This window comes from Mus caroli, unplaced genomic scaffold (genome assembly GCF_978045245.1).
Source record: "Mus caroli unplaced genomic scaffold, Mus_caroli_1 scaffold_3, whole genome shotgun sequence".
In the NCBI taxonomy this organism is placed as follows: domain Eukaryota; kingdom Metazoa; phylum Chordata; class Mammalia; order Rodentia; family Muridae; genus Mus; species Mus caroli.
Genome location: NW_028227258.1, coordinates 69724864 through 69750954, shown reverse-complemented (window position 1 = coordinate 69750954; position 26091 = coordinate 69724864). Strand labels below are relative to the sequence as shown.

The following is a 26091-nucleotide window of genomic DNA, read 5'->3' as shown; positions in this document are numbered from 1 at the left end:
CTTCTACTTTACTCTTATTATATTATTTATATGTGATGGTTTCTTGTTCTGCACCCTAGGGAGTCCCAAGGGGAACACCCAATGAGGTCTGCTAAATAAATTTCTAATTAATTCTCAGGATATTTGTTCTCTTTTCCCTGTTTCCATTGAATGATAATTGAAGGAAGGCAAAGAAAAAAAGGCACTGAGGAGACTGGATGCCACTCTGCCACCACAATCTGTCCAGGGAGAGTAGCATCATTGTTAGAGGGAATATGATTGATTCTAAAAGGCAAAGAATGTAGGTCAAATCTGACATTATACAAAGAAGAGAAAGATGAAGGGGGAAACTCTATGCTGAGTAGGGTCACAGGTAGCCCAGTGATGTTAGCACACGGGTATTATTTCTCCATATTTATGGAAAATATCTATAGGAAATAGAAGCCCCTAGCCCCATGGCTTACTGAGGGGGCACTTGGTATCTTTTACTTCTCTTCTTTCTAACAAACTTGTAAATGTATGAGGAAAATACCCCTCTACTTCTGAAAAAGAAAAGTGTAAATGGCTTTACACACTAGCAACGAACTAAGGATGAACTAAAGAGGGACAAATAATGCAAAATCTTGAATTTAAGACAAATAGAGGGTGTCATGAAAAAAAGGCTTATGGTCCCCATTCAAGAAAGAGATTTATCAAACAGTTGGAAAAGCTCCAAGTGCCACAATTACTGGAAGCAAGAGGACAGAAAAGGACTCTGAGTCACAAGACTCAACCTAGTAATGAGAGGCAAGCATGGGATATTTCCTATTTGGTAGAGTCCCTGTCCAGCCAGTTATGGATGAATTTGCATTTATGTTAGGAAATCCTGGACCAGCCCATTACAGGGATATCCACTTCCCACTGGGTGAGGCAGGCAATCCTATAAAAAAGAATCTCAGTGCTTGACAGCAGTAGTCCTGGTACTCAAACATTGGTCTGCTGAAGAGAACCTGGTGAGTCTGATTTCTTAAGTTCTTGAAAGGGTCTGCTTTTTTGGGTACTCTCATGAGCACAGTAAGTTCAGTGGGTCCAAATTGATCAAGGAATGTGTATGACTTAGAAGATGCAACTTAGCAATGGAGGATATGATGTGCTGTGCAAGCATGCTTTTGCTTTTGTTTGAGCTATAATTTGATATCCATGGAAAAGCAAAATAATTGAGAAAGTTGTGATTTGAAAAGAAAACTAAACAAAATATGAGCTTTCCTTTTGTCACATCTTGATGGATATGGATAATCTCTTTCAAAGGCTTATGCCACAAGCTGATGAGAATCCCACCTATTCTCTCAACAGCTGTTTGTGTTGTCCAGTCATTCCACCTGGAATATCCTAGCATTTGATGGGTACTGTCTATAAGAATGTCAAGGTTATGAGGATATTCTGTTCATATAAATAGTATTTTCCAGTGGTGTGAAACAGAAATAGATTCTTAGGGAAACTGGCATGAGATTTAAAAAAAAAAGTTTGATAAAGCTGATGAAAAAAAAATGCGTGAGTAAAAGAGGCAATCTAGGAATTCCTAAAAATCAGTGTGGGAATTTTGCATGCACACATAGGTACACAGGGTTCTACAGTCCCATGTGCCTAGTTTCTCCCTGGGGATCACCTCTTTGAAAACTCTCATGGAATATCTTTCAGATTCTGAGACTCCAGTACAATGTCTTACCACCAGCAGCAGTGCAAGCAGCCATGCCAACCTCCTCCTGTGTGCCTACCCCCGAAGTGCCCTGAGCCTTGTCCTCCTCCAAAGTGCCCTGAGCCTTGTCCTCCTCCAAAGTGCCCTAAGCCTTGTCCTCCTCCAGTTTGCCCTGAGCCTTGTCCTCCCCCAGTGTGCTGTGATCCTTGTCCTCCTCCAGTGTGCTGTGAGCCATGCCCCCCTCAGCCATGGCAGCCAAAATGCCCTCCTGTGCAATTTCCACCATGCCAGCAGAAGTGTCCACCCAAGAACAAGTGAGGGCCTCCCAGTCATCATGACCAGGGGAAGTGAAAGAAATCTGTCTCACTGGCTCACCAACTCCATAGCAACACTTCCATCCTCCTTTGAAAGCCTGTCCTGGATGCAGAAGAATCTTCTCCACCCTTCATCCTCCATGTGCTTATGATGGCTCCTCACAGAGAAGGCATTTCTCTCAGGCTGATCCCCTGCTGCTTTCCTGGGGCTGCTGAGAATGATCTTTTCTCTTGTTTTAGTGCACCAAGGAAGCACAACAGGTATCTACTCTGTGCTTTCAGAGGAGCCTTCTCAACCTGCCTGTTACCTGATCAGGGCAATGGTCACTGCTGTTTCATTTCCTGAAAAAAGGACCCCTTTGGTGATGGTCTAATAAATACTTTTTTTCTTGCAAAACTGCCTAATATTGTATTACTATTTTGTTTTTTTCTATCCTTTAGTAGAGTGATTTTAAATTTTAATTCAATGTTTCTTAAATGTAGTCTCATCAAAGACTAATTCAACCTTATTCCTTTTTTATTGGTTATTTGATTTACTTACATTTCAAATTTTCCCCCCTGCCTGGTTACCCCTTGCAAACCCCCTGCCCCATCACTCCCTCCCCCCCAATTCAATCTTATTTCAAAATTATGTTTTTGACCATATTAAGATTTAATTGTTCTGAAGACCAAATTACTTAACTTCTTTTTTTTTAACTTCTTAAAATATTATCTTTTAAAATATGATGTAAAAAACTATCATCTGTCAGCCACCTATTTATCTACAATTGATTACTAACTTTCATCTTTAGTATACATTTGAATTGTCACCTATGGTATACTTACCATCAGACCCCATGCATGCTATAGAGTTCAGTTCATGCACTAGAAAAAGCAGCTCTCCATCATTATCAGCAATACCCCTGTGTCACTTTCTCATAACTACTCAGCAAATGCTATTTTAAAAGTCCATTATTCTTCCCCAATGCCTTCTTTCTTCATTAATTTACTACATTTCTTATGTGATACTAAAGAAAAGGGGCTTTGTGGTACTTATGAAATTCTTTGAGGTGATAGCAATCCTTAAAAACAGGTTTGATTGAGGAAATGTGGAGAATAGTGTTTTTGAGAGGTCAAATTGCCTCTCCCATATGTATTCTTGCTACTCTGACATCTCACAAAATTCTGTACATAAAAACTTTCCTCATTCTTGGCTTCTGGAAGCCATTCTTTACAGAATAACATGTTTAATGGCAGCTAAAGACATAGCAGAGTTAAGAAGTTACTGGAATGCCCAAAGAAACCCCTTGATCAAAGTTCTGAAGCCAAGGAATGACTGACTTTACATTACAAAGGAATCTTCAACTGAGCTTCAGGCACTGATGTGATTCAGGCAGAACTTTAGGCAAAAACCTTATCTTTAAAAAGACTTGAACAGGTGTCCTCCTGGGAAGGATAAGCCACAGAGAGACATGACACACAAGGCAGAAGCAATGGAAGATGGTCATCTTGAGTCACACTCCCGAGAAAGCATCTAAAGCCTGTTCTCACATGCTTTTCCTGTTATCATTAAACATATAGGACAATCACTAGCAGATTTTTGCAGATCTACAAAGATGTAGTGATGCTATATAGAAAATTAGAAGACTTAATTCTTAATGATGATCCTATAAGAATTCCTAAGATTATATCACTATTTATTAAGCTCTTTTAGAGTGGGGTTGTTATTAGGTCCTTGCTGATAGTTAAAACTGCCTAGTAGGCTATCACTGGAAAGAGAGGCCCATTGGACATGCAAACTTTATATGCCCCAGTACAGGGGAACGCCAGGGCCAAAAAGTGGGTATGCGTGGGTAGGGGAGTGGGGGGGGGGTATGGGGGACTTTTGGGATAGCATTGGAAATGTAATTGAGGAAAATACGTAATTAAAAGAACTGCAATGAAAATTCTGCCTGTCTCCCATGTGTCACCAGTTAATTGCATCTTAGAGTGTAAGCAGACATCTACTACTCAGATCTCAAGAGGCTGCAAAACTATCATAGGTGCTAGGACAGAAGATAAAATATTGACTGTGCTTATCTATAAAAAAAACTTCACTACTAACTTAGTTAAGGTTTTTAACTCTACATGAACCTGTGAAGCTGTGACAGGTGATAAATGTTTAGCCAGATAATTATTTCTAATGGATATGAATGTAACATTAATTGTTGTAAACTTCTTAATTGATTTATTGAATTCATGTGTAAATTTGTGATGAACATTTTACTATATGATCATGTATTCTGAAAGATGTATAAGTGCTGACAACAAAGAAAAGAGACAGAACTGAGCTGAAGAGAACTTTTTGACACAACTGAACTCAAGAAGAACTTAAAAGTAAAGGCACAGCATTGGGAGAAAAGGCATCGAGAGTAAGGGCAGTATTGTGACATCAGAGCAGGAGGAGAGAGTAATATTAGGAGAATGCAGCAGAAGGAGTGGGCAGGCTTTTCCTTACCATGGTATAGAACATGGCTTTTCTTTATAGCAAAGCATGCTAAATGTTCCTAATGAGAACAAAGCCTTCTTCCTACAGACTTTGGTTAAATTCATTTATTAATGAAAGGGTAGAAGCTTTTCCTTTCTCTATATAATAAAGAAGGAACTCATTTTTCATCCAGAATGAGTAAGTTCTTTCTGTACTGGTTTTTCAGTATAGTTTAAGAGCTAGAACATCTGGAGACCCTCAATCTTTAAAGCCACACCAGAGTCCTACTCTGTATCTCATTTCTACCTGCTCCAGGCCAGGAGGCTGCAGGCATCTAAATTGGTGCATTGGAACAGGCTTTTTTTTTCCTTGGACTTTGAAGAAGGTAAGTTGACAAAGATAGGGCTCTCAACTGGATCTCAATTGGGTCTTGCAAACCTCTTGGCGAGGGAGTGTGCAGTTACTACGAGTGAAGAAATTGAAGTTGATATTGTCAACTGCCATCAGCAAAGGCTGTTATTGGGTACCATCAGTGCCCAGGTTACACCAGGAGCCATCAGCTTTGGCTTTAAGAATTTGCTGCCATCAGAAGTAGATAATAGTAGGTGCCATCCACACTTAGTTACTTTTGTTGGGTTCCATCAGTACCCGGGTTTGCCAGGACCCATCATCTCTGGATTTAATTGCCTGCTGGCATCAGCAGAGTCATATAGTAGGTCTCATCAGAACCTGATTGGTTTACATATTTAGTAAAGTGGTGTGTAGGTGCATTTCCAATATCCAGGATTTCACCTGTCTTGGATACTTGTCTGGTTTCAGGTTCAAGGTATTGTTTCCCTCTTGGTGACAGGATCTTGTGTCCAATTCAATACTTTCTGATTATTGTAAAGGATGCAGGCACTGCTGTGTCCTGAGTAGAAGAAAGAGAAGCCAAAGAGAAGGGCACCTGGGTACAGTTGAAGTGCCAACCTGCACCACCTATAGAAGCACACTTTGTGAGGACCAACAGAAAAGAGCCTGAGCTGTTGGAGCCCATTCCATATGAATTCATGGCCTAATAAAAAAGAAATAAAGGACCCAGACTCCAAAGTGTTTTCTTAAAAAAAAAAGTGCTTGTCAGACATTAATACTTTTTCCTTTGGAAAATCTTGGTTCATGTTTGTAGCTACTTTTTTTGGGGGGGGGATTAATTTATTTATTAATTGTTCAGTATTTATTTAGGGTTTTTTTTTAGACAGAATTTGTGTCTGAATTTTTTTTTAGACAGAATTTTCTCTTTAGTACTGGCTGTTCTTGAACTTGTTCTGTAGACAAGGCTGGCCTTAAACTCAGGATCCACCTGTCTCTGCTCAAATGATGGCATTAAAGGTTTGTGCTATACCTATCATTGCAGAAACTTGATGTGCCAGGGTGGAAGGAGACCCAAGTGGCCTCTATCCTCTCAGAGAAAAGGGCTAAAGAGTACAGATTGTCATGGGTGAACTGCCAGGAGGGAGGCAGCAATATGGATATAAAGTGAATAAATACATTAATTAATAGAAAAATTACAGATGAACTGATCTCAGAAAAGCAAACAAACCAAAACAATAACAAAAAACAAAAATAAAGCTACCCATACACATAATTAAAAAATAAATTAAAAAAAATCTTTAAAAATATTTCTTAAGTAAATTAGCCTGTTGTAATAACTCGTTCCCACGCTATACTCCATTATGTCTTTCAGTTGTTTATTAAATTTTACATAATGAGATGTTCATTTTACAAATTAATGTTGCCCAATTAAAAAAAGTTGTATGCTGCCACTTCTTTGCTTTGATTTTATTTATAAATTATATTTTAAATTTTAAATTATGCTTTTAATTGAAAAAAAAACTTACATAACTTTAGCACCATCTTTATTCCTTCCAGTCTCTCTGACAAGGTTCCCCTGAACACTTACCATGTGTTCCCCACACTCAAGTTGCTAGCCTCCTTTTCTTACTGTTATTTTGTGCTGCACACATGTGCATAAAAATATATAAATACAAATTGCTGAGTCCACTAGTTTTAAGGCTGACCATTCTACAATGAACAACCAACAGGACAGTCAACCCATCCAAAGAAGGGACCAATGCCCTTTTGCTAGAGTCATTACTTTCCCATACTTGTTTGTCTAAAGGTAGAACCATGTGTGATTTTTGTTTCTTTAATATGTCTTTGATACTGCTGTTGTTCAGAGCTTGTGTATGCATCCATTTCCACTAGAGACAGTTGTACACCCCCTCTCCAATATTCTGGTTCTTGCCAAAAATGTTTTCTGAGTTACAGATGCAGAAGTTGGGGTGTGTATATATCCACTGTGCCTGAGATTTCCACACTCTGTTTTCCTTACAAAAATTACCCCATAAGCCACAGGTACTGGCTAAGATTTAGGATCAGCTATGTATCCATTTCTCCTGAGTGGGAAATTCATTAAATTAGACTGTTATTGATTGTCCTCAACATATGAATTCCACTTAGGATATATTTATGCATGTATTTCCATGCTTGTGATTTTTGTGTTCCTAGGTGGTCCAGGTATATGGGACTTGGCAGAATATATAATATTTTCTAGAACCATGAAATGTAGACTTCAAGGAAGAGATGTTCAGTGCCACACCAGCTGAATCGTGTGAGTTCTATGTTCTTATTGTATGATAAATTAAATTTAATAAATTTTATATTAATACAAAATAATGTGATTTGTTGGGGCTTCAGCAAACCACTTTAACATTATTTGTCCCTTGTCTTTTCTTCTCTTCTGTATTGTCCTCCCTACTACATCTCTCACTGGAGTCATCTCCACTTTATTCCATTAATTATGTGTCTCTATATGTGTCTGTGTGTGGGTTTAGGCAATGTTTGAGGTCTCAGAAGAGGGTATCAGATGCTCTGGGGATGGAGGTACAGGCAGATGTTATTTGGTAGATGTGCATATTATGTAGTTATCTTCAGTCCCTTAAGAGAAGTTAAGTGTTTTTAACCACTGGAACATTTGTTCAAACATAACTCTCTCCCTCTCCCTCTCCCTCTCCCTCTCCCTCTCCCTCTCCCTCTCCCTCTCCCTCTCCCTCTCCCTCTCCCTCTCCCTCTCCCTCTCCCTCTCCCTCTCCCTCTCCCTCTCCCTCTCCCTCTCCCTCTCCCTCTCCCTCTCCCTTTCTCTCTCCCTCTTTATCTCTCTCTTTCTGTATATGTGTGTGTCTGTCTTTCTTTGGTAATTTTTGATATTAATCCCATATTGGATGTTGTAGGCATCCATACATATAAATATAACTGCCTTTGCTTTAAATCCTGTGTTCTGATAGTTTCAATACTATGAGCTTTTAGTTTTATATATTTTTTGATTTTATAATCATTTACAAGGAAATTGCTCAATCCCCATGGGTTTTACAACTTCTATCTGTGTCTGTCATTGTGATAAGGGTCTCTTATAGTATCAAATTACTTTTAATTGGAGATTTCTTTTACATTTTTAATGTATTTCAATATAGTATATATAATGAGGGGTACAATGATTCAGATTAATATTTCATACCTGGAACATTTATCATCTTTTATGGTGAAAACAAAATTATATTGGGTAGATATTTTAAAATATAGAATACTTCATTGAACTGATGCTTGAATTGATTGAAGCTTAGTTCAGAAAACTTTTCACATCCTTCTCTCACCCATAATGTTCCCATGGTTTCATCATTGTATAAATCTTTGTGAGATCAACTTCCTATAGATGAAATATAATTGAAATCAAATAGTATTTGATTTCTTCTTCCTAGCTAAATTCAATAATATTCCATTTTTTTGTCTATAGTCATTACAGATTAGTTTCTTTCATTTGCCACACAATATTAAGAGATCTATTCTATTCTATTCTATTCTATTCTATTCTATTCTATTCTATTCATTTGTAGGGGAAAGAATTTATTTGGGGCTTATGCTTCCAGAGTGTTTGAATTCATGATTGCAGAGCAGAAGTAGCAGGTGACAGACCACTGAAGTAATAGCTGAGAATTCACATATCAAACAATGACAGAAGGCATAGATAATAATTTATATTACAATTTAGTTTTTTTTCTTTTTAATTATTTATTTTTTTGCACTCCAGATTTTATCCCCCCACCCTGGCCCAACCTCCAACTCTTCCACATCCCATACATCCTCCCTACCCCCTGTCTCCATGAGGATATGCCCATCCCAACCCCCTATCCCCCAACCTATTGACCTCTAAATTCCCTGGGGCCTCCAGTCTCTTGAGTGTTAGGTGCATCATTTCTCATTGAACACAGACCTGGCAGTCCTCTGCTGTATATGTGTTGGGGGCCATATCAGCTGGTTATGCTGCCTGTTTTTGTGGCCCAGTGTTTGAGAGATCTCAGGGGTCCAGTTTAATTGAGACTACTGGTCTTCCTGCAGGGTTGCCCTTCTCCTCAGCTTCTTTCTGTCTTTCCCTAATTCAACCATAGGGGTACCTATTTATATGATTTCTTAACCAAGTCATCTGTTGATGGACTATGACAAGGAGAGTATTTAGGACAGAAACTAGAAACCAGAAGCAACTTTTTAGAAAATTGTTGTGTATAATTTCTATCCATTTAAAAATACTCTAGAAAATAAAATTGTTATAATGCTAAAATATATTTAATTACTAATTGAATATTTTGATGAATTTAAATAAAAATTCAGATATTTTCAATTATGTCTTTAAAAACCATATAATTATCTGATATTGATTAAAAAATTTGTGTCATCCAAAATGGCCTTTAATAGTATAGAATACATCAATCAAAACTTACAAAAGCAATAAGGTTTTAATTCATACTGTCAGTTTTAAGATGAAAGTGATTTTTTAGTAAAGTCTTTGAAAGTGGAAAATGATATATGTAGCTACCTGGTGACTAAAGACTGATGGTCTTTCTGTGTATGTGTCTCTATGTCTGACTTTCTGTCTGTCTCTGCCCCTGCCCTCCCTCACTCTCTCACTCCCTGTGGGTCTTTGTGAGCACAGATGTGTGTGTGTGTGTGTGTGTGTGTGTGTGTCCATGCACGCGCATGTGTCAATTACATGTGAGGGATTCAGTGTACTGGATCTTTTGGAAGCTCAAGCAAGGAAAAATGAATGTTATTGTGTGACACAGGTGATCTCAACAGCTCTTCAGAGAAGTGAACTCTGAATGACTGTGTGTCTTCATATACTAACCACTTAAGGATATCGTTAGGGCAGGTGCAATATTAGTTCCTCTATTATCATGATGAACAGTCATGATAAACCAATCTTCAAAGGTGAGTCAGAATATATATTATGTCATTTGACATGCAGTTGAAAGACTCCAAAACTCCCAAAGGGAGGCACTTACTCAAGCCTCGGGACAGCCGCGCACCCAAGAAGACACTGAGACCGAACTTAAGATGTATAGAGAGTAAGATTTAATACAGCAATGACAAGAAAGCACATAAAAAGCACATATACCAGATATCTGGGGTCGAAACTCATGCAGCCAGCAAGGTGCAGAGGAGATTCGGCAATTGGCCCAGACTTGTCACAGGCTTTTATAGGAGAAGGGTAAGGGGAAAAGTACAAGTTTTACGTCACCAAGGGGTCGTGTCCTATATTTTGGCAATGTACTCGATCTATTGGAACATTCTGGGGTAGTACCAGGAGGCCCCTATCTCAAAAATGTTCTTGGCATAGTCTTTAGTTGGGAGGGGTTGGACTGAGTTCGCTCCAGGAGACCCTTATCTCAGAAATGCTCCTGGAACCGTTCTCACTTGGGAGGGGGTCGGACTCTGGGGTGAAGAGTTCAAGAATGTACTCTGAGGTAAAAAGTTCAGGTGTGTTCCGGGAACAACCTCTAGATGGGAGGGGTAGGACTCCGAGTTGAAAAGTTCAGTAATTTTCCTCTTTCACAGTCATGAAGAGGGTCAAGATAACAACCAAGGTCATTAGCCTTTTCTATGAAGGGTGTATACTATTTCCCATAATTCACAAAAAGCATAGTAAATAATAGGCAGGAGATATCACCTGATTTCCACACATGGTTGTAAAAGAAGAAGTCAAAATCACAGCTAAAAATCCATTTAATACTTTTTTTTTTTTTTTTTTTTTTTTTGGTTTTTCGAGACAGGGTTTCTCTGTGTAGCCCTGGCTGTCCTGGAAATCACTTTGTAGACCAGGCTGGCCTCGAACTCAGAAATCCGCCTGCCTCTGCCTCCCGAGTGCTGGGATTAAAGGCGTGTGCCACCACGCCCGGCTCCTTTAATACTTTCTTATTTCATTCTGTAGACAAATTATACCTACAAAACAGGAATATAAATGGGCCAGTGCATCAATGAATATGAATAACCTGAAGCAGAACAAATAGAATGCATGAGTTAGGACACAACAGAATTACAACAAAACAAAACAACAAAAGAAACATTGACTTCAACAACAACAATAAAAGAACTTAGGAAACCAGTGAGATCTTACAGAAACTGAAATGTGGAACACCCACTGAGTCACTACACTCAGTAGTGATGAAGTCCAGAAAGAGGGTATTTCCCATCTGTAGGGTCCCAGTCCAGCTAGTCATGCACCGATTTGCATTTTGATTGGGAAATTCTCAGTCAGTTCTGCTCACACTGTGCTGGCCTGCCAATCCTATAAAGGGATCCTTGGCTGCACAATTGCAGACTCCTGGTACTGAAATCCTGGTCTAGTTTGGTGAACCTGGTGAGTGCCGTTTCTTGATTTGGTCTGTCTTTATGTTTATTCCAAGTGCTGTAGTGAGTTTTTGGGAATAAGTGTCATGAGTTCAGTTTTTATTATGAGATGAAAGGCACATACCTAGTAGTGAAAAGTTTAGCAATGGATACAATAGACCCCTGTGATAAGTGGCTTTTCCTTTTATTTGATAGGTGGTTTAACAGAGTTTATTTCTCTTTTTTATGCATATTTTGGTGTTGTTTGAAAGTCCTTATACCTTAGCAGGTATTAGAGCCTGAGATTCATGATCTGTCTTTTATTGTCCAACTCCAGACAATTTGTTGGGATGATACAAGCAATGAGGAGGATAGAAACTGGTTTTGTGAGTTTTCAGGTCACTAATACTTGTGGCTGCCTGTCTTAATGGTGATTCTTTGTGAATTCATCATTTTTGTTTTCACTGAAACAAACTAATTCTCCTGAAAAAAAAATTCATGAAACAAAAGATTTATCAAGGCTACTTTAGGAGATTACTGACAGGAAATGGAAAAGCCAGGAAGTCCTAAAATAAGAGTTAAGGAATAATGATTCTGCCCTGTGGAAGGGGGTTGATGTTCTAAGTTTCAATCAATCTTCTCTGGATTAATTACCCCCTAACACTATCATGAAATTGTTTTCAGATCCTGAGGCTCCAGCACTATGTCTTACCACCAGCAGCAATGCAAGCAGCCCTGCCAACCTCCTCCTGTGTGCCCACCCACCAAGTGCCCAGAGCCTTGTCCTCCCCAAAAGTGCCCTGAGCCTTGTTCTCCTCCAAAGTGCCCAGAGCCTTGTCCTGTTCCCTGTCCTCCTCCCTCATGCCAGCAGAAATGCCCTCCGGTGCAACCTCCTCCACCATGCCAGCAGAAGTGCCCCCCCAAGAGCAAGTGAGGGCTTCAGAAGAATTCAGGAGAAGGGAATCCATCTCAAGTACTTCCATAGCAACACCTCCGTCTTCCCTTCAAAGTCTGTCATGCATGCAGAGGAATCTTCTACATATATCACCCTCCTTGTGGCTTACAGGGAAGGCATTTCCCTGAAGTTGTCCTGCGTTTGCTGTCAAGGGGCTGCTGAGAATGATCTGTCCTCAGTGGTTCCATGTCCCAGATGCTTAGAGGGTAGAGCAACTGCTGTCTATTCTGTGCACTTAGAAGATGTTTTTCAAAACTGTCAGTCATCTTGTTTGTGTTGTCACTGTGGTTTCATTTCCTGAATAAAGCACAATCTGATTAATGGTATTCATGTGTCCCTTTTTCTAAAACCTTTATTGTCTTCCTAATATGCTTATGTTCCTTTATTTTTATTCATTGATCCCAAGGTAACTCTCCTGCAATCAAGGTATGACTGATATTGGATCATATCAAATATTACATAGTGTTTGTTGGTTTTCTTATGAGACACATTATTTTTTCATTCTGTACAACTAAATGTCTCCTTTAGTACACGCTAACTTTAAAAGAATATCTGATACTCTAATATGCATGTGCCACTTGGGACATATGTCTACATTCTCCTAACTCCTCCATATATTTTGCTCTACATTGGCCCCTTCCTCTGACCTAATAGTTACATATCTACATCATTTATCATAGTTATGTCTTCTTCTTCTTTAATTTAAACAACTATGCTAACCTTATATTTTACAATGTTCTTATGTTTCTTAACATGTCAAAATGCAGTTCATTCACATTTTTAAAATCAACATATCATTGTTCCTCATTACTGACTATTACTCTAGTACATATACATGCCACATTTTCTTAAACCATTCATTCACTGGTAGGCAGCTAGGTTGATTATTTACCTTGAATATTAGGAGTAGTACTAAAATATAGATGGCTATGAAAGCAAGTCTATTGCATACTCTCTTGGACTTTGTGTATATGAACCTAAGCGGTGATGGGGTTCATATAATATGAATATATAATGGTTTTGCTTTAGTGTTATTTGTTTGGAAGAATACATGCTGATATCCTTATGTGTTGGGTTAATCTACTTTCTCACAGTCTGACAATTTGTGTTCATTTTTGCCCACTCTTCTGCCAGGTCTTGCTATTATGTGGATGGTACTCATTCTTCAACAGGTATAATGATTCTGGTGTCTTACTGGTTTTTGTTTCTCTAACTCTCCTATCAGCTTCCTTTCACAGTCCATAAAGTTTAGGAATCATCTTCTCATCATGCCTCACTGCTGCAGGTACTTTAAGAGTTCATCTGATTGCAAAGGCAGACAAATTGGTGGTTCCATAATTAATTTATTATTGACAATTAATTAAATTGTCAGTACTGAAGATAGGCAGCATTTATATTTATGTACTGAAAACACAAGTCACTTAAAGTATTTCAAGTGACAACTAAGTCCTTTTATAGACTGAAATGAAAATGCAAATGGAACTAATGGTTGTTATCTTGTAGTAAATGAAGTTTAAAGGACATTTTCTCTGCAACCATCAGGATTATCTCTTCAACTACACGTTACTTGAGGACAGGTGTGAGTCTCTATGATTTTTAGGAGTCTTTGTTCATTCATTCCCTCAAAGCACAGTCATATTCTTCAAGATAGCTTTCCAAAAAGTAATATTGAGTGAAAGTTTTCATGAGAATGACTAAAACAATGAAGTTCTGTTTGTTTCTCCATTGGTTCTTTAGTGAAATTCCAGTATATCTTTCTGAAATAGTATGTGGTGAGTGCCAGGAGTCTTGTCAACAGAAAGAAATCATAATATCAACATAAGAAGAAGCCATCCACTTGCCTATGCCCCTGCTTGAGACAAACATATAGTATTGAATTGAAAAATCTGCTCTTTATCAAGGTATACACTTACCCAAAGTGCAGCTTTTTAGTGTAACCTACTAGTGGAAGTTTGTTTTCTGTTCCCCCAGGCACGGGCTGGTCAATCACATCTTTAGGAGCAGTGCAAGCACACCTCTAGGTTTCCAATTTGGTTTACTGTACTGTATTTTTATTTGATGTTTTATATCTACTCCACTATCACAGCATTTAAACTCATGTGGATGTTGAAATCGTTATCCTTCTAAGCACAGCAGGACTGGTAAATATATAAACTTGCAGAGACTCTGGCAGTATGCACAGGACCTGGACAGGTCTGGGTATAATGGGGTCACCCTATCTCCATGAGGATGTTTCCAACCACTCCCCACCCCACAAGACCTCTTAATGGGTATACAAACTGTTTAAGTCCAGGACCCATGGCCAGCTGTAGATGTCCTACACAAATAGAAGTCAAAAGAATTTTGGGATTTTTTTTCTTTTGTTAAACTATAGGCCCTTTGCTTATATATTATGTTTACGAATTTGTATTTGTTTTATATTTTTAATGAGATATATGTATTTACTCAACATGTGTGTCTCTGTATTTGTATGTGTTTCCTGTAGTTTTTCTTTAGGTCTTTGTTTTTCTGGTCATTTCTTTAGTGCTATTCAGTTGTTTGTTTTTTACCTCATTTTGTTACCTTTTTGTTTACTTTGTAGATGCCTGGGGTGGAAAGGTATAGAACATCTGGGATAAATTGAGGATTCAGAACCATAATCAGATTATATTGCATGGAAACTATTTTCAAAAATTAAAATAAAAGTAACCAAACTATCTCACCCAAATCAAATAAAGTATTATTAAATGTAGTAATTTTCAGATGAAGTGGTTTTAGCCAAAAAATCTAGGGTCTATGTAGAACCTCCTGTTTCTTGTTCTTATTTCTTGTAAATGTTATTGTGTAATCCTGATACTTAATGCACTGTTTTCTTAATGGAATAGAATATACTGTAGTAAAATATAAAGTTAAATGAAAACTCAAAAATATTTAAATTTGATGCTCAGGTTTGTCATTTGATTCATAAAAATCCTTAGAAAACCAGAACAATACAGAGAACTGGGAAAGGAAGGTGCCCACGAATCAATGGAGGTGACCTTTGCTATGACTCATGACTTTGGGGATATGGAACCTGAAGAGGCCACCCCCTGTACCAGGCAGGAAACCCAGTGGAGTGATAGAGACACCAACTCACCTACAAGTCCAAAATTTATTCTGTCTGCAAAAAAAATCATGCACAAGGGATGCAGTAGAGACTAAGGGCATGGCCATCCAATAACTGGCCAAACTTGAGACCTATCCCACTGGCAGGCACCAATCTCTGACACTATTAATGATACTCTATGAGTCTTGCAGACAGGAGTCTAGTATGGCTGTCCTCTAAGAGGCTCCGCCCAGCAGCAGACTCAGACAGATGTAGATACCCACAGCCAAACAGTGGATGGAGCCTGGGGACTCTTATAGAAGAGTTTTGATTATTATAAGGCAGGAGGATCATCTTTTCTGGTCCAATCTATTTGTGTTCTGCAAACTTCTTACATGTTTATAGCCATCTCTTTCTTTAGTTTCATAGAAGTTTTCTTCTATGATTTTGTCGAAGATACTTTCTGATCTTTTGAACTGGGAATCTTCATCCTCTTCTATTACTATTATTCTTAAGTTTGATCTTTTCATAGTGTCCCAAATTTCCTGGATGTTTTGATTTAGAAACCTTTTATGTTTGTCATTTTCTTTAACTGATGTATTAATTTCTGCTATGGTATCTTCTAAGCTTGTATTATGTTGGTGATGCTTGCATTTTTTCCTAGGATTTCTATCTCCAGGGTTGCTTCCATTTGTCTACTCTTTAGTGCTTCTATTTCCATTTTTAGATCTTGGACCATTTTATTAATGTTCTTTAACTGTTGGTTGTATTTTACTGTATTTCTTTAAGGGACTTACTAGTTTCTTCCTTAAGGGCTTTTACCTGTTTCATTATGTCTTCCTGTATCTCTTTAAGGGATTTATTTATATCCTCTTTAAAGGCCTCTATCATCTTCCCAAAATGAGGTTTACAGTCAGAGTCTTATTCTTCAGGTGTGTTAGCATATCCACAGCTTGCTGCAATAGTAGAGCTGGGTTCTGGTGGTGCCATATTACACTAGCATTTGTTGACTATGTTTTTGTACTTGCCTTTCTCCATCTGGGTGTCTTTGGTATTGGTTGACCTGGTAGTCCCTGAGAGTACTAAGCCTGGTTGTCCCAGATAGCTGCAGGCCTCTCAAAATGCAAGCAGAGCTGTGGACTGTAGTGAGGGGTACAGATTCTCTATTGCAGGTGGAGGTGTGGACCAGAAGGCAGATGGAGCTCTAATAGGACAGAACAGAGCTCACCGCTGTTGGCCTTTCTGGGGTCACAGCATATGGGAACATTAAAGCATGGATGTCTCACCTGGATGTACTGGACTGGGGCAAGCCTCCAGGGAGGCAGGTGAAGAACTGGGGTATGGAGCAGTATGCTGTTTCAAGATTGGAGGCAGGAGTCCATGTACCCTTTTCAAAAGACATTCAGTTTTGTAATCTCTCTCCATATCCCCTGATCTATGCTGCCCTCACATCTCTTATCCCAGTGTAAGTCTTCCTTTTTTAATATTGTCCTTAATCCCTTCAAACTTTTCTATGTGGGCTATACTCAATAGAACTTCAGATGTAACTAACATTTTGTTATATGACACCATAATCACAATACTGTGATTACTTGGTAATTTTGAAATTTGGCATAACAGGCACTAGATATTTGTCTAAGGAAGATCCTATAGGTGTGATATGCAAATATAGACCTGGCTCTGTGGTATGTGTACTAGCTTTTTTGAGCAATCCAAGGTCATAAATTACTCAGCACCTGGCCCCGGATGCAGAACTGATGACTCTTTCCCTTTAGGGACAAGGACAATGGCATTCTCAGCTAAATTCTTCCTTACTCTCAGAAGCATTTACAGTCATAGGAACCTCACATGCTTCACTGATCCTGATTCAATGTCTGGGTGCTTCTCAGAACAGAGCTGGAACTAATTGAAGGGTTTGTTTCACCTTCCTCATTTTAATCTTTCTTCTCCAACTATATATTAATGTTCCAGGAAGTTTTCATAATTGCTTTGTCAAGACAAGCACTAGCAACAACAAAATACAAGGCACTTACCTGAGGAGAGTAAGAATATTTGCTGAGGCACCTGGGAGACACTCTGAAAGCAGAGTCACACATGGGGTTGGCAGCACTGTTCTCGTTGATAAGATGGCAGTATCTTCAGTGCAGAGCACACAGGTGAAGACTGTGATTCTGTTAATGAAGGAAAGGATTGCAGAAAATGGCACACTCAAACTAGTTAAGCAGATTACTTACTAACAACCCTACCTGTTATGGAAGGCAGACACATGATGTTTCTTCTAGCTTTTTCCTTCTAGTAGTATACTGAGAGACTGTAAAAGAAATTCAATAATATAAGTAAATAATTCAGTGTGCTCCAAAGTGACAAAAACCTAAATTAGATAGTTGTACTTTTTTATTTGATATTTTCTTTATTTACATTTCAAATGTTATCCCCTTTCCTGGTTTCTGCTCCAAAACCCACTTATACTCTCCCCCCTCCCCCTGTTCACCAACCCACCCACTCCTGCTTCCTGGCCCTAGCATTTCCCTATACTGGAGAAGAGAACCTTCACAGGACCAAGGACCTCTCCTCCCATTGATGACCAAACAGACCATCCTCTGCTACATATACAGCTAGAGCCATGAGTCCCACCATGTGTTTCCTTTGGTTGGTGAGTTAGTTCCAGGGATCTCTGGGGATATTGGTTAGTTCATATTGTTGTTCCTTCTAGGGAGCTGCAAACCCCTTCAGCTCCCTGGATACTCTCTCTAGCTCCTTCAGTGAGAATCCTGTGCCCTGTCCAATGGATGGCTGTGAGCATCCACTTCTGTGTTTGTCAGGCACTGGCAGAGCTTCTCAGGAGACAGCTATATCAGGCTCCTATCAGCAAGTTCTTGTCATCCACAATAGTGTCTGGGTTTGGTAGTTCTATATGGGATGAATTCCCAGGTGGGGTAGTCTCTGGATAGTCATTCCTTCCGTCTCTGCTTCACACTTTGTCTCTGTAACTCCTTCCATGGGTGTCTTGTTCTCCCTTCTAAGAAGGATTGAAGTATCCACACTTTGGTCTTCCTTTTTCTTATGTTCCATGTGGTTTGCAAATTGTATCTTGGGTATTCTGAGCTTCTAGGTTAATATCCACTTAACAGTGAGTACATATCATGTGTATTCTTTTGTGACTGGGTTACCTAACTCAGGATGATATCCTCCAGATCCATCCATTTGCCATAAATTCATTGTTTTTAATAGTTGCCTAGTACTCCATTGTGTAAATTACCACATTTTCTGTCTTCATTCCTCTGTTGAGGAACATCTGGGTACTTTCCAGCTTCTGGCTATTATAAATAAGGCTGCTCTGAACATAGTGGAGTATGTGTCCTTATTACATGTTGGAGCATCTCCTGGATATATGCTCAAGAGTGGTATTGCTGGATCCTCCAGTAGTACTATGTTTAATTTTCTGAGGAACCGACAAACTCATAGTTTTAATTCCAGGGAAGATGAAGAAGAGAAAATAATGTGGTAGTCAAAGAGGAAATAATTTTATAAAAAAAGTTAGAAGATTCTTCAATTTTTATAGCTGGTAATAGTTACTGAAAATGGATGAAAAGGAAGAGTCTCTGACTCAGAACTCTTCTGCAGAGAAGATGTCTAAGAACAGTGATGATATCCCATCTTTGTAGACTATAGGCTTAGCCATTTATATATAATTGGCATTCTGTTTAGGAAATTCATGGACCTGCTTATCCAAAGCAGTCTTATAAAAGGGTCCTTGGATGTATATATTCAACAAGCATATGAAAACTCAGCCTGAATCTGTCCCGGCTCATGTTTATGCACTCATGTTGGTGAAACTTCCTGTGTGTAGCTTCTAAAATTACTAGGAGAAAATGTCTCACAGCAAACTTCCTAATATATTGGAGATGTACCCATCTTATGTCCAATTCAAACAAGACTTGCTGGTTACTGTAAAAGTATGCTTTTCACTACTGCACTCTTGGGTTTATTGGGCCATACTCTTGTTTTGGTTCAATAGAGTCTTTTCTGGTTAGGATTGTTGGTTGTTTTCTTCCTTTGGAGGCTTGCATGGTATCTTCAACAGCAATAAACATACTAGAGCAGATGGGAGAAAGACAATGAGAACTATAAGAGACAAAAAACACTGAGAGTGGTAGAAATACTCTTACCTGGGGAAGAGCACAACAGTTGGCTCTCCAATAACAAATGTTCAGTGTATTATACATACTGTATAGGATATATTTAGTACTATAAATGTATATACATATACATACATTCATGTAACAAAAATTAATGAAAAAAGAAGGCCATTGATTTGAAAAGGAGCAAGAAGGGGCAGATAGGAGGGACTGGATAGAAGAAAGGAAAGGGATAAATGATGACATTACATTGCAAACTCAAATATGTAAACAAACTACAAATAAACCCAGGAACAGTTCATTTTACGTAAAAATCTTTCTAGGCAATGACTGCACATATCATTAAAAATATACTGTATTCCAATATGAAGGTTGAGATTTTTAGTCTGTTCCAATTTCCTGTCCTCCTGTGTTGATGAAATATGATTTCTTGGCTTCCTAGGCTGGTCTACTCACCATCCTTCTACCATGTATTCCCCCACCAGTCGGGACCACATCCCTTCCAAAACTGAAAGAAAAAAAATGACCATGTCCTCTTCAATGTTTGCTTTGGGTTATTGTATTTTTTATCACAAAAACAGAATAGAAAGAAGTAATAGAATGTATATTTAGAAGTTGTCTTAATACTGTGCCAATTCATCTAGAAAGAGATTTAAGAACGTAAGTTCCCTTCAGTTCTATGTCTTTTCCCATGATGGGCTTTTGAGTGTGTTTACAGTATGGTGTATATATGATGGAAAGGGTTGCAGGCTAATCATAAACTGATTGGATTAGTATCACAACAGTCGTGGTACTTTTGCCCAAGTGGGTACATCTTGACTGGTAGGGTGGTGGTAAAGTTTCCGGGGTACAGTGCTAGGTAAAACCATTGATGCCTTTTCTCACTCAGCCTACATAGCATCTTCTAACACTATGAAAGCTCATTGACAGGGAGGAGGCTTCTAACACAATTCCATCCTGATTCCATTTCACAAGTTCACTTCCATCTGTGTACATCAGTGTGTTAAGTGTCTTTTAAAAATATCAAAGTAAACACCTGAAACTTTGTTTTAAAATCTTTAATCTTTTACAATCCAGTCATTATCTTTCTACCGTTCTACCCTCCAAACAGTTCCTCATCCCATTCCTCCTCCTCCATCTCCAAGAGGGTGCCCCCAAACCCTGCACAACCTGCCAGGTCTCCCCATTTCCTGGGACCTCAAGTCTCTCAAGGGTTAGGTGAGTCTTTTCTCACTGAGGCCAGACCAGGCAGTCCTTTGCTGTGTATGTATTTGGGGCCTTGGACCAACTAGTGTATGCTGCTTGGTTGATGCTTCTGTTTTGGGGAGATCTTAGGGACCCAAATTGGTTGAGACTGCTGGTCTTCCTATAATAGGATCGCTCTCCTCCTTAGCTTCCTACAGGTTTTCCCTAATTCAACCACAGGGATTTCTGACTTTCGTCAATTGGTTGTGTGTAAGTATCTGCTTCCGACTCAGCTGCTTATTGGGCCTTATTGGGAGAGCAGCCATGCTAGGCTCCTGTCTGTAAGTACATCATAGCATCAGTAACAGTGTTAGGCCTTGGAGCCTCCCCTTGATATGGGTCCCAATTTGGGCCAGTCACTGAACCTCCTTTCCAATCTCTTTTCCGTTTTGGTCCCTGCAGTTCTTTTAGACAGAGAAGATTCTGAGTCAGCTTTTGACTGTGAGATGGAAACCCCATCCCCCCACTTGATGCCCTGTCATTCTAGTGGAGGTGAAGTCTACAAGTTGCCTCTCTCCACTGTTGAACATTTCACCTAAGGTTCCTCCCTTCAAGTCTTGAGATTCTCTTAACACCCAGGTTTCTGGTATATTTTATTGGGTTTACCTACCTCTCACCTTCTGAGGTTTTATATTTTCATTTTCTTCTGCTGGCCCTTGGGGCTTCACTTCTGGTACCCCTCCCCAAACCTGATATTTTCCCCTTTCCCCTTTTCCCTTGCCCCTCCAGCTTCCCCTCTCCCACCCAGTTTCCTCTGTCCCTGCACTCTGGTTTCTTCTCCCTCCCTAGTGGGCTTGAAGCATGCTCTTGGGCCCTATGGCTTGTTAATCTTTTTAAGTTCTGTGGATTGTATCCTGGATATTTGGTGCTTTCTTTTTGGCTAATATCCATTTATTAGAGAGTACACATCATGCATGTTCTTTTGGGTCTGAGATACCTCACTAAGGACCATATTTTTGTGCCCATTCATTTGCTTGCCAAACTCATGGTGTCCTTGTTCTTAATAGTTGAATAGTATTCTATTGTGCAAATGAACTACATTTTCTGCATCCATTCTTCCATTGTGGGACATTTGGGTTGTTTCTAGCTTCTGTATATCACAAATAAGGCCACTATTGAAATAGTGGAACCTGTGACCTTGTGGCATGGTGGGACATCTTTTGAGTATATGCCAGACTGATTTCCAGAGTAGTTGTACCAGTTCCACCAGCAATGGAGGAGTGTTCCTCTTTCTCTGAATGTTCTGTCACCTGAGTTTTTGATCTTAGCCATTGTGATTGGTGTAAGGTGGTATCTCAGTGTTGTTTTGATTTGCATTTCCCTGATGACTAAAGACTTTGAACATTTCTTTAAGTGCTTCTCGGCCATTCAAGACTCCTCTGTTGGGAATTCTCTGTTTAGTTCTATACCCCAGTTTTTGAATGGGTTGTTTGGTTTCTTGGAGGTTAGCAAATTGAGTTTTTTATGTATTTTGAATATTAGCCCTCTTTCAGATGTAGGGTTAGTGAAGTTTTTCCCAATCTATAGGTTGCCAATTTGTCCTATTGACTATTTCCTTTGCCTTACAGAAGCATTTAAGTTTTATAAGGTCCCATTTATCAATTCTTGATCTTAGAGCCTGAGCCATTAGGTTCTGTTTAGGAAATCCCAACCCCCAGCTCCATGCCCATGAGTTCAAGGCTCTTTCCCATTTCCTCTTTTGTTAAATTCAGTGTATCTGACTTTATGTTGAGGTCCTTGATTCACTTGGACTTGAGCTTTGTGCGAGGTGACAAATATGGATCTATTTTCACTTTTCTACATACCAACTGCCAGTTAGACCAGCACCATTTATTGGAGATGCTTTATCTTGTTCATTGTACATTCTTGGCTTCTTTGTCAAAGATTATGTATCTACAGGTGTGCAATGTTATTTTCAGATCTTCCATTCTACTCAATTGATCAACCTGTCTGTCTCTGTATACCAAACTGTTTTTATCACTATTGCTTTGCAGCATTGTTTGACGTCAGGAATTGTGATTTTCCCCAAAATTTCCTTTATTTTTAAGAATTGTTTTCATTATCCTGGGTTTTTTGTTTTTCCACATGAAATTAAGAATTCCCTTTCCATGTCTGTGAAGAATTGTGTTGAAATTTTTGATGGGGATTGCATTGAATCTGTAGATTGCTTGTGGTAAGATGGTCACTTTTATTATGCTAGCCCTACCAATCCATGAACATGGGAGATCTCTCCATTTTCTGAAGTCTTCTTAGATTTCTTTCTTGAGAGACATGAAGTTCTTGTCATAGCATCATTTATGGTGAAAACACAATTCTGTCATGTAGAGATTTGACAATATAAAAAACATCATCGAACTTATGTTTGCATTGATTGTAGCTTAGATCCCTTTCAGAAAACTTTCCCTATCCTGCTCTCACTCATACTGTTCTTATGGAAACCAACATCATCCTATAAACCTCATGAGATCATCTTCTTAAAGCTGAAATATGAGTGAAATCACACAGTATTTATTCTCTTCTTCCTGTATAACTTCAGTTAACATGCCATAGTTTTGTTCATAGTTATTACAGATTAGTTGCTTTCTTTTATGTGCACATACAGTGTTATGTGGTATGCATTTTCATCATATTTTTCCCCTAGGTCATCTGTAGATACACTTGGACTTGGACTGTATTTAGGGCAGGAACTAGAAACCAGAAGGAACTTTTAATTTTTGTGTATAGTTTGTATTATTTTAGCAATATATTAGAAAATAATTTATCAGGCTGAAATACATTTAATTATAGTTTGAAAATTTTGATGGCATTGAATAAAAATTCAGATATTTTTAACAATGTTTTTAAAGCCATAAATATTTATGAAATATTGATTTAAAATTTTATATAATTAATGATGGCCTTTTCTAATAGTATCTAGCAAATGAATTGAAAATTACAAAACAATAAACTTTTAGTTAATTTTGTCAGTTTTAATATGACAATAATTTAAGTAAAGCCTTAGAAAGTCAGGAAGTGATACATGTAGCTACATGGGAGATTGGTTAATCTGTAAGGCTAATGGTCTTTCTGAATATGTGTCTCTGTTTCTCTTTGTCTGACTCTGCTTCAGCCCCCCTCTGTGTGTGTGTGTGTGTGTGTGTGTGTGTGTGTGCCTGTGTGTGTGTGTGTGTGTGTGTGTGTGTTAACCACCTAACAAAGAACATGTTAAGGATAGGTGCAATTTTAGCTCTGGTACTGTCATGATAATCTGTCTTGAGGTTATCATCATTAGTGAGTTCAAATATATACCTCAATTATGTCCTTTGACATGCAGTATTGAAGAATGTAATGATAAGACCAAAGACCATTAGTCTCTGCTAAGAAGGGCATATAATATTTTCCAAAATTCAGAAAAATCAACATTGTCAGGAAGTACATATGAATTGACTCCAGGCATAGGGTTGTCATATATGAAGCCAAAACAACAGTTAAAACCTTTAATTCTTTATTTTAGTCTATAGGTCAATTATACTTAGAAAGCAGGAATATAAGTGACTCAGTGAACCAGAGAATATTAATAAACTGAAGTAGAACAAATAAAACACACAATTTAGGACATAAGAGAATTATAACAGAGGAAAAAAAAAAACACTTGGTATAATCACAAAAGATTACATAGGCAACCAGTGAGATCTCACTGAAACTTAAAACAGTGAGTGTTCACTGAGTCACAGGTCTCAACGGTGATGATATCCAGGAACAGGATACTTCCCATTTTGTAGAGTCCCAGTTCAGCCAGTCATACATAGATTTGCATTTTGGTTTGGAAATTTTGGGCCCTGCCCACTATCAGTCAGATTTGTTCCCACTGGGCTGGCCAGCTTGTCCTATAAATTGGTCCTTGACTGTGAGACTGCAGACTCCTGATACTCAAGGCCTAGACCACTTTGGAGAACCTGGTGAGTAGCTTTACTTGAGTTGATCTGTCTTATGTTTCTTCCTATATGCTATACTGAAATTTGAGGGAATATGTGTCTTGAGTTCAGTTTTGATCATGGGATGAATGGTACCTGTCTAGTAGTGAGAAAATCAGCAGTGAATACAGTAGTCAAGAGTGATAAGTTACTTTTCCTTACAGTCAATAGCTCGTAGAAGACCAGGTATTTCTCTTTCACGTATATCTTTTGGTGTTCTTTGAAAGGCTATATACCTTAGTAGGTATTAGAACCTGAGACTTCCCTGATGTCCTTTACTCTCCAGCCCCAGACAAACTGCTGGAATGATGTAGGTAATAAAGAGAACAGAAACTGTTTTTTGTGATTTTTCAGGGCATCAGTACTTGAGACTGCCTGTCTTGAAGGTGTTTCTTGTGTGAACAGCATTACTTGTTTCTTTGGAACAAAATAATTTCTCTTAAGAAAAGGTCTGAGGGCAGTGGTGGCACACACATTTAATCCCAGCACTTAGGAGGCAGAGGCAAGCAGATTTCTGAGTTCAAGGCCAGCCTGGTCTACAGAGTGAGTTCCAGGACAGCCAGGGCTACACAGAGAAACCCTGTCTTGATAAACAAAAACAAAAGAAAAAACAAAAAACAAAAAAAGGGGGGGTTAGGGATTTAGCTCAGTGGTAGAGTGCTTGCCTAGCTCTGGAAAAAATAGAAAGAAAGAAAGAAAGAAAGAAAGAAAGAAAGAAAGAAAGAAAGAAAGAAAGAAAGAAAGAAAGAAAGGAAAGAAAGGAAAGAAAGAAGAAAGGAAAGGAAAGGAAAGGAAAGGAAAGGAAAGGAAAGGAAAGGAAAGGAAAGGAAAGGAAAGGAAAGGAAAGGAAAGGAAAGGAAAGGAAAAGAAAGGAAAGGAAGAAAGAAAAGAAAAGGTCTGAAACACAGTAGCCATTCCCAAGGCTACTGCAACACATGCTGACAGGAAAGGGAAAAGCCAACCAACTCTAAAATAGGAGTTGGAAAATAATGTTGATGTTGAAAGAGACAAACAGACTTGAGGCTCCAGAGTTCCATCTATCTTCTCTGAATTGATCACTACTGATCATCCTTTTCATGTCATCTCTTTCAGATCCTGAGACTCCAGCATTATGTCTTACCAACAGCAGCAGTGCAAGCAGCCTTGCCAGCCTCCACCTGTGTGCCCACCCAAGAAGTGCCCTGAGCCTTGTCCTCCTCCAAAGTGCCCAGAGCCTTGTCCTCCTCCAAAGTGCCCAGAGCCTTGTCCTGAGCCATGTCCCCCTCCCTCATACCAGCAGAAATGCCCTCCTGTGCAAACTCCTCCACCCTGCCAGCAGAAGTGCCCACCCAAGAGCAAGTGAGGTCTTCAGCAGTCATCAGGACAAGGGGAAAAGAAGAGAATCTTTCTCATGTACTTCCCAAGAAACACCTCCATCTTCCTTCCAAATCCTGGAATGATTGCAGAGGAATCTCCTCCACCTTTCACCCTCCATGTTCCTGTGATGTCCCCTAACAGGGAAGATGTTTCCCTGAAGTTGTCCTGCTTTTGGTGTCAAGGGGCTGCAGAGAATGATCTTTCCTCAGTTAGTCAGTATCCCAGATGCTCAGTGGGAAATATAGCTGCTATCTTTCCTGTGTACTCAG

At 38.9% G+C, this 26091-nt stretch overlaps 3 protein-coding genes across 4 annotated transcripts; all 3 read left to right on the top strand.

The window, feature by feature from the left end:
* Positions 1-1675: 1675 nt before the first annotated feature.
* On the top strand, positions 1676-1972 carry LOC110291994 (small proline-rich protein 2B). Of its 2 annotated transcripts, none has more exons than XM_021159163.1 (2): positions 1676-1819; positions 1901-1972. In XM_021159163.1, exons 1-2 carry the CDS (start codon positions 1676-1678, stop codon positions 1970-1972), a joined length of 216 nt encoding a protein of 71 aa, XP_021014822.1. The 2 variants fall into 2 exon arrangements, with proteins under 2 accessions (XP_021014822.1, XP_085691449.1); XM_085835323.1 differs by having other exon boundaries at positions 1676-1846.
* A 9841-nt stretch (positions 1973-11813) lies between these two features.
* On the top strand, positions 11814-12044 carry LOC110290598 (small proline-rich protein 2E-like). Its single transcript, XM_021157150.1, has one exon. It carries the CDS (start codon positions 11814-11816, stop codon positions 12042-12044), a length of 231 nt encoding a protein of 76 aa, XP_021012809.1.
* A 13533-nt stretch (positions 12045-25577) lies between these two features.
* Positions 25578-25808, top strand: LOC110292034 (small proline-rich protein 2E). Its single transcript, XM_021159192.1, has one exon. It carries the CDS (start codon positions 25578-25580, stop codon positions 25806-25808), a length of 231 nt encoding a protein of 76 aa, XP_021014851.1.
* The last annotated feature ends 283 nt before the right edge of the window (positions 25809-26091 follow it).

What these genes read in the sequence shown, in the direction of transcription:
- LOC110291994 (XM_085835323.1), top strand. Translation starts at nt 1,676, where the DNA reads ATGTCTTACCACCAGCAGCAGTGCAAGCAGCCATGCCAACCTCCTCCT. An exon ending in CTGAGCCTTGTCCTCCCCCA is followed by an intron (nt 1,847 to 1,900) that starts GTGTGCTGTGAT and finishes TGCCCCCCTCAG; the next exon opens with CCATGGCAGCCAAAATGCCC.
- LOC110290598 (XM_021157150.1), top strand. Translation starts at nt 11,814, where the DNA reads ATGTCTTACCACCAGCAGCAATGCAAGCAGCCCTGCCAACCTCCTCCT.
- LOC110292034 (XM_021159192.1), top strand. Translation starts at nt 25,578, where the DNA reads ATGTCTTACCAACAGCAGCAGTGCAAGCAGCCTTGCCAGCCTCCACCT.